Source organism: Coregonus clupeaformis, chromosome 11 (genome assembly GCF_020615455.1).
Source record: "Coregonus clupeaformis isolate EN_2021a chromosome 11, ASM2061545v1, whole genome shotgun sequence".
In the NCBI taxonomy this organism is placed as follows: domain Eukaryota; kingdom Metazoa; phylum Chordata; class Actinopteri; order Salmoniformes; family Salmonidae; genus Coregonus; species Coregonus clupeaformis.
Window position 1 is genome coordinate 34842729 of NC_059202.1, and position 8989 is coordinate 34851717.

The window sequence follows — 8989 nt, forward strand, 5'->3', positions numbered from 1 at the left end:
GACAAAGGTGCTTCAACAAAGTACTGAGTAAAGGGTCTGAATACTTATGTAAATGTGATATTTCCATTGTTTATTTTAAATAAATTAGCAAAAATGTCTAAAAACCAGTTTTTGCTTTGTCATTAGGGGTATTGTGTGTAGATTGAGGGGTAAAAAAGATTTAATCAATTTTAGAATAAGGCTGTAACCTAACAAAATGTGGAAAAGGCACTGTAGGTCCCTCAAACTTAACATTAACATTACTTGGTTGTGTTATTTGTGATGTCTTGTTTTGTCCCTTAGAGGTAATGGTAAAATTATACTTGTCCCTGAAAAAATTACTCTGTTAGCATATAGGAGTGGAAATGGTATGCAATATCAGCTTCAATACAGTAGACTAAGAAAGAAAGTGAATGTACAAATGAGGAAGTCCAAAATGCTGTGACAAGAACAGTATAATTGCAATTCAGATTGTATTTCACATGTACTAGAATTACATCAGACAGAACTAATCCTTTTAAGTATTTAATCTGAATCTAAACTTGATATACAGTACATTGTGCCACACACAAACATGATATGCTCCTCTGTTGTCACACAAGATAAATGCTTGTATGTGCAGTGGGGGAAAAAAGTATTTAGTCAGCCACCAATTGTGCAAGTTCTCCCACTTAAAAAGATAAGAGAGGCCTGTAATTTTCATCATAGGTACACGTCAACTATGACAGACAAATTTAGATTTTTTTTTCTCCAGAAAATCACATTGTAGGATTTTTAATGAATTTATTTGCAAATTATGGTGGAAAATAAGTATTTGGTCACCTACAAACAAGCAAGATTTCTGGCTCTCACAGACCTGTAACTTCTTCTTTAAGAGGCTCCTCTGTCCTCCACTCGTTACCTGTATTAATGGCACCTGTTTGAACTTGTTATCAGTATAAAAGACACCTGTCCACAACCTCAAACAGTCACACTCCAAACTCCACTATGGCCAAGACCAAAGAGCTGTCAAAGGACACCAGAAACAAAATTGTAGACCTGCACCAGGCTGGGAAGACTGAATCTGCAATAGGTAAGCAGCTTGGTTTGAAGAAATCAACTGTGGGAGCAATTATTAGGAAATGGAAGACATACAAGACCACTGATAATCTCCCTCGATCTGGGGCTCCACGCAAGATCTCACCCCGTGGGGTCAAAATGATCACAAGAACGGTGAGCAAAATCCCAGAACCACACGGGGGGACCTAGTGAATGACCTGCAGAGAGCTGGGACCAAAGTAACAAAGCCTACCATCAGTAACACACGACGCCGCCAGGGACTCAAATCCTGCAGTGCAAGACGTGTCCCCTGCTTAAACCAGTACATGTCCAGGCCTGTCTGAAGTTTGCTAGAGTGCATTTGGATGATCCAGAAGAGGATTGGGAGAATGTCATATGGTCAGATGAAACCAAAATATAACTTTTTGGTAAAAACTCAACTCGTCGTGTTTGGAGGACAAAGAATGCTGAGTTGCATCCAAAGAACACCATACCTACTGTGAAGCATGGGGGTGGAAACATCATGCTTTGGGGCTGTTTTTCTGCAAAGGGACCAGGACGACTGATCCATGTAAAGGAAATAAAGAATGGGGCCATGTATCGTGAGATTTTGAGTGAAAACCTCCTTCCATCAGCAAGGGCATTGAAGATGAAACGTGGCTGGGTCTTTCAGCATGACAATGATCCCAAACACACCGCCCGGGCAACGAAGGAGTGGCTTCGTAAGAAGCATTTCAAGGTCCTGGAGTGGCCTAGCCAGTCTCCAGATCTCAACCCCATAGAAAATCTTTGGAGGTAGTTGAAAGTCCGTGTTGCCCAGCGACAGCCCCAAAACATCACTGCTCTAGAGGAGATCTGCATGGAGGAATGGGCCAAAATACCAGCAACAGTGTGTGAAAACCTTGTGAAGACTTACAGAAAACGTTTGACCTGTGTCATTGCCAACAAAGGGTATATAACAAAGCATTGAGAAACTTTTGTTATTGACCAAATACTTATTTTCCACCATAATTTGCAAATAAATTCATTAAAAATCCTACAATGTGATTTTCTGGATATTTTTTTCTCATTTTGTCTGTCATAGTTGACGTGTACCTATGATGAAAATTACAGGCCTCTCTCATCTTTTTAAGTGGGAGAACTTGCACAATTGGTGGTTGACTAAATACTTTTTTCCCCCACTGTATATAGGGGAAGAGACGATTAGGGGAGGAAATAACATCACTATGCAATATGCCCCCTGTTGTCACACATGAGAAATGCTTGTATCTGACAGGAGTTATCAGGCATTTTATATGTCAAGAGACAGAAATGTCTAAAAACCAGTTTTTGCTTTGTCATTAGGGGCATTGTGTGTAGATTGAGGGGGGAAAAACGATTTAATCAATTTTTGAATAAGTCTGTAACCTAACAAAATGTGGAAAAATTCAAGGGGTCTGAATACTTTCCGAAGGCACTGTAGGCCCCTCAAACTCAACTCTGGACCTCGAAGTGAGTTCAACTGCGTTTTTTAATTGTGATTTGACTGTGTGCAATGAAGCATTTAAATAGAATTGTAAAAAAAAAAAATACTACTTACATCCATAAAGAATGCACATGGTTATCATGATGAGCAATGATAAGAGTCATGGACATTATAGACTATGAAAAGAATCAGCTTTAATTTGTGCAAGTGAATAGTGCAAAGATTGTAACATGGTATACTGCATTTACTGTAACTTACAACCATCTGGTCTGCGAGCTTAAACAAACACACTATGCACATAAAACCACATACCATTGACTTTTATAGGAACTGCTCTACAGTAACAGGAAATTGCTCAAGATGGCAGTATATGGCCCTGACCTAAGGTGACACCCACATCCTCCCTTGTACATCCTCTCTATGAGTCTGCTTCGTGTGTCCCCCGTCCTTATCATTAGCTCTATTTCAATCCTATTAGTCCAGACCATACCCCACCTCCCCACTGGTGATTTGGTAGAGAATTCTTGAAAAAAAAACCTGCAATGTAAAAAACGTACATCCTGTCTAGAGCTCAGTGGCTTCTGTCTTCCTCCAGGTCACCCACAGAGGGATTGAAGCACACATCCAGTTTGCGACGGAGACGGGCCTTGAGCATCAAGCGGCGTTTCACACTGATTGAGGTGGACTCCTGGTACTTGAGCTTGGCGTAGTAGTCCGAGAACTTGTTGAAGAGGAGGGAGATGGGCATGCCATTGAGTATTATGCCGAAGAAGATGCAGGAGAATGCCACCACGCGGCCCGGGAGGGATACGGGCACCACGTCCCCATAACCCACTTGGGAGATGCTCACCTGTAGTGCAGGGTTAGAGGGACACACTCTCAGAGATTGCCTTCCTCTGTCGTTATCAACATGTTTTCTGTTAATAATGACACTAAGGTTATAACAGTAGTATGTAGTGAAGATAGCATGGATTGAAGTCTCAAGATTGAAGTATTAACATTAACATTACTTGATTGTGTTATTTGTGATATCTTGTTTTGTCCCTTAGAGGTAATGGTAAAATTATACTTGTCCCTGAAAAAATTACTCTGTTAGCATATAGGAGTAGAAATGGTATGAAATATCAGCTTCAATACAGTAGACTAAGAACGAAAGTGAATGTACAAATGAGGAAGTTACACAATTGTGTAATACATATCAAATGACCCATGAGGACCTGCAACAAAATACTGTACTCCAACTTTCCCCACAAGTCCAAAATGCTGTGACAAGAACAGTATAATTGCAATTCAGATTGTATTTCACATGTACTAGGATTACATCAGACAGAACTAATCCTTTAAGTATTTAATCTGAATCTAAACTTGATATACAGTACGTTGTGCCGCACACAAACATGATATGCTCCTCTGTTGTCACACAAGAGAAATGCTTGTATCTGACATGAATTCTCAGGCATTTTATATGTCAAGAGACAATTGGGGGAGGAAATAACAACACTATGCTGAGTATGTAACTACAGAGGGAGTGTTGGTTATTTCTCAACAATATGAAAAAAACATTGTATTCACAAGGTCCATATTTATGTTGTATTGTTCAAACTACATATTTTAAGGCTATCTCTAGCATCAAGGACAAAGTCAAGTCAACCAAAAGCTACATACAGTGGCTTGCGAAAGTATTCATCCCCCTTTGTATTTTTCCTATTTTGTTGCCTTACAACCTGGAATTAAAATATATTTTTGGGGGGTTTGTATCATTTGATTTACACAACATGCCTACCACTTTGAAGATGCAAAATAATTTTTATTGTGAAACAAACAACAAATAAGACAAAAAAACAGAAAACCTGGGCATGCATAACTATTCCCCCAAAGTCAATACTTTGTAGAGCCACCTTTTGCAGCAATTACAGCTGCAAGTCTCTTGGAGTATGTCTCTATAAGCTTGGCACATCAAGCCACTGGGATTTTTTGCCTATTCTTCAAGGCAAAACTGCTCCAGCTCCTTCAAGTTGGATGGGTTCCTCTGGTGTACAGCAATCTTTAAGTCATACCACAGATTCTCAATTGGATTGAGGTCTGGGCTTTGACAAGGCCATTCCAAGATATTTAAATGTGTCAACTTAAACCACTCGAGTGTTGCTTTAGCAGTATGCTTAGGGTCATTGTCCTGCTGGAAGGTTAACCTCCGTCCCAGTCTCAAATTGCTGGAAGACTGAAACAGGTTTCCCTCAAGAATTTCCCTGTATTTAGCGCCATCCATCATTCCTTCAATTCTGACTAGTTTCTCAGTCCCTGCCGATGAAAAACATCCCCACAGCATGATGCTGCCACCACCGTGCTTCATTGTGGGGATGGTGTTCTCAGGGTGATGAGAGGTGTTGGGTTTGCGCCAGACATAGCGTTTTCCTTGATGGCCAAAAAGCTCAATTTTAGTCTCATCTGACCAGAGTACCTTCTTCCATATGTTTGGGGAGTCTTCCACATGCCTTTTGGCGAACACCAAACGTGTTTGCTTATTTTTTTCTTTAAGCAATGGCTTTTTTCTGGCCACTCTTCCGTTAATCCCAGCTCTGTGGAGTGTACGGCTTAAAGTGGTCCTATGGACAGATACTCCAATCTCCGCTGTGGAGCTTTGCAGCTCCTTCAGGGTTATCTTTGGTCTCTTTGTTGCCTCTCTGATTAATGCCCTCCTTGCCTGGACCGTGAGTTTTGGTGGGTGGCCCTCTCTTGGCAGGCTTGTTGTGGTGCCATATTCTTTCAATTTTTTACTAATGGATTTAATGGTGCTCCGTGGGATGTTCAAAGTTTCGGATATTTTTTATAACCCAACCCTGATCTGCACTTCTCCACAACTTTGTCCCTGACCTGTTTGGAGAGATCCTTGGTCTTCATGGTGTCGCTTGCTTGGTGGTACCCCTTGCTTAGTGGTGTTGCAGACTCTGGGGCCTTTCAGAACAGGTGTATATATACTGAGATCACGTGACACTTAAATAAAGTCCACCTGTGTGCAATCTAACTAATTATGTGACTTCTGAAGGTAATTGGTTGCACCAGATCTTATTTAGGGGCTTCATAGCAAAGGGGGTGAATACATATGCACGCACCACTTTTCCATTATTTATTTTTTAGAATATTTTGAAACAACTTATGTTTTTCATTTCACTTCATCAATTTGGACTATTTTGTGTATGTCCATTACATGAAATCCAAATAAAAATATTTAAATTACAGGTTGTAATGCAACAAAATAGGAAAAACGCCAAGGGGGATGAATACTTTTGCAAGGCACTGTACATAGTATAATTTACATTCAAGTCGTCGTTTGATACTGTCATGGTTAATTTACAAAAGGGAGACATTTAAGTGTACAATAAAGAACAAACAAAACTATGTCGAGATCAAGTTTTGGTACTCACTGTAGCCCACCACCAGGTATCAGGAATGCTCCTGAATGGAGAGCCCTCGACATCCCGTTCTACCGAATGCAGGAGGGCAGAGAACATGAAAATGCCCATGGCGATGAAGAGGAAAAGGCAACACACCTGCTGGTAGCACTGGCGCAGGGTGAACCCAAATGCCCTCATGCCGGTGGAGTGGCGGGCCAGCTTCAGGATGCGAAAGATGCGCATCAGCTTGACAACTTTGAGCACTTTGCTGACCTTGCTGACACGAGCCAGGGTTTTGAGATCTTCCTGGGCACTGAGGTCCTCTACGTTGGCAAACGCTTCAAATATCAGCTGGATAAAGTAGGGCATGACAGCCACCAGGTCCACCAAGTTCAGGGCGCTTTTGACGAAGTGCTTTATGTCACAAGTGGTGACAATGCGCATGAAGTACTCAAATGTGAAGAAGAGAATGGAGAAAATCTCTACCCATTCCAGGTAGGTCTTGCCAGAGAGGGTGTGGGTCCTCAGTTCCTTCACAGTGTTAAGGGTCATAGCCACGATGGAGATGAGCACCAAGAGGCTAGAGAAAACAGCAAAGGATTTCGCCGACAGCGAGGAGTAAGGGTTCTCCATCAGGTCCCAGAGGTCTTTGCGAACTCCACCCAGGAACATGGTCTTGTAGCCTTCCTCATCATGCTTTATCTCAATCTCCGCTAAGAGTTCCTTCTCCACCTTCAGATTGTCCCTGAGTTCATCCACCTTCTCCTCAAACAGGATACGGCAACAGCGCTGGGTGTCGTTCCAGCTCAGGCCCCAGTACTGCATCTCCTCCTCGAAGTTGATAGGGCACAGTTCCCGCATCACCCACAGAACACCGCTGCTGTAGAAGTGAAAGATGTAGTAAAAGAAAGTTGGGTCGCGATCGAAGAAGAACTCGTTGGTGAGCACTGAGTAGTCATCACACAGAGTGAGCTGTTTGACGCGGTCGGTGCACAGGGCCAAGGAGCCTATCCGTGTGCGAGGGAATCTGACTGCCATCTTCTTGGGAATGTGAAAGACTTTTCCCCCTACGTTGATGTTCATGTTTTGTTGTGGTCTCAACGTCTCTTTTTGGTGTCTTGGGATCTGACCCTCAGGAGCAGGGCTGTCCAGGTGTTCCATAGAGTTCCATGGCTTAACAGAACTGCCCTGGGAGAAATAAAAGGCTTTTTCTTCCTCAATGGTCTGTGAGAAACTGGCTCCCAGCACATTGATGGTAGAGCGTCGCTCTTTCAGCTTAGTCTTTAGCTGAGCACTATTGGCATCCATGATACACTTTCAAGACACTTTCGTTGGTTTTCAGTGAGTGATGGATTTTAATTGTGCATAGAAACCAACCAGTCCCAAATGGGTTAACAATGTAGGAATAGCGCACAAGAATATTAGAAAAACACAAAGGGAATTTACTCAGTTTAAACACTCAGAAGTGCGAGTCGTATCAACCAGGGTGCAGTCTTCATCAGACGTTAACAGAGGAACAAGGGAGGAAACACTTAGAGCGTATGCTAAATGACTAAAAATGTAAAAATGTAAATGAAACACTGCTGGAAAAAAGGCCCCATCGACTCAGTACATCTTGCCGAGCCGCCTGAAGCATCCAATAAATCCTCTAGGCCCAGTTATCCCTTTCAGTGGCATTACCTCCTGCAGTACTTCTCAGTTGTGGTCCTGTAAGTCCAAAGGGCCACAAAGAGGAGGAACAAAGCCTCCTTTCCTTCCCCTGACGAGGACCGTTATGTGTGGAAGGAGAGTAAAAAGTCATTTGAGCAGAAGATCCAAGAGGCTCTGATCTAATCTCATTGCTGCCCTTCCTCTCTTTCTTAAAGCAGTTATAAATAGGAGTGACGAGGGGAGATTAGTGCACACGTTCATTTGGAGATTTTGAACTTGGAAGAGGACGCTGGCTGCAACACTTGCACAAGGCTGTCACTATCACTTTGTCAACTGCTCTTTTTAAAGAAATTGGGTTTCCATCCAGAAACAACCCCTATCGTCTCTACTTCCTAGACACTTCATGTTGATCCAAAAGTGGATAGGTTTTAGCAATTTGGTAGTGAGATAAGATACGTTCTTGTCTGTTTCCACAGAAATTGTCTTTAGAAACTCAATACAGGTCATAAAATACACTTGTACAGAACATGGTAGATGCCAGCTCCACTTTTCCCTCTGATAGGCTAAGGAGGAATGTGTGCCTTCTTGCTGAAAACGATCCATTCCTTTCAGATCTACACAAGTTCTTAGTGTAGGAACTAGGGGTTGTGTCTGAACAGGGCCAGTCAGATCCCAGAGCTTAGTGTAGGGGCTAGGGGTTGTGTCTGAACGGGGCCACAAGTAATTTATCTTACACGCACTGTATTGTTCTCTCACCCTGTGACGTTCCACAACCTGAACCAGTTAACCAATCTTCCTAAATCAATGGCCGATGGATTTTCTTATTCAGACTTGAATTATGGAAATTGTATAATAATCGTTTCATAAACTCCTCTTCAAATTTAATTCTGACTGGGAACACTAGTTGACAGTTTCAGTTTGTGGCAAGATGAGGGGCAGAATGCAGCCATAGACAGCCTAGCAGTCATTGGTGCCAATTTGTTTCAACATTTCTATTTCACCTTTATTTATACAGGTAAGTCAATTAAGAACAATGAGGCCAATCATTCATTCAATCATTCAGTAATCCCCACCACCGTAATCCACTCTACTGGACCTGATTGTGCATCATCAGAAAACTACTTAACCTGGATGCTCTATCGCTTCAGAAGACTTGAGGTCAAAAGTTCAACAGTCAACTAAGGCTACACATTTAGAAGACAGCCATGCACAAGTTTGTGGGCTTAACTACGGTAATGCTTGACAGGTTGATGTTTAACTGCCCTGTGATAATAAAATGTACTACTGCTTCTGTATCTTGTATAATAGAGTTTCCGACCATATCTATCACAGTAGTAATCCAAAGCGGCTTCATTTCCTTGATCTGAACTAATCAGGAAGTGAGGGAATTAAGGCGCAGCTCTCATCTCTGCTCATAATTCTTGTCATGCATGGTTTATAAAGGCAACCACATTACTCACTGTAC

General features: G+C 42.1%; 1 protein-coding gene across 1 annotated transcript; it reads right to left on the reverse strand.

The window, feature by feature from the left end:
• Positions 1 to 2798: 2798 nt before the first annotated feature.
• On the reverse strand, positions 2799 to 7182 carry LOC121577322 (potassium voltage-gated channel subfamily V member 2-like). Its single transcript, XM_041891084.2, has 2 exons — positions 5905 to 7182; positions 2799 to 3332 (listed from the first exon to the last, which is right to left on the reverse strand). Exons 1-2 carry the CDS (start codon positions 7180 to 7182, stop codon positions 3054 to 3056), a joined length of 1557 nt encoding a protein of 518 aa, XP_041747018.2. The 3' UTR covers positions 2799 to 3053.
• Between the last annotated feature and the right edge of the window lie 1807 nt (positions 7183 to 8989).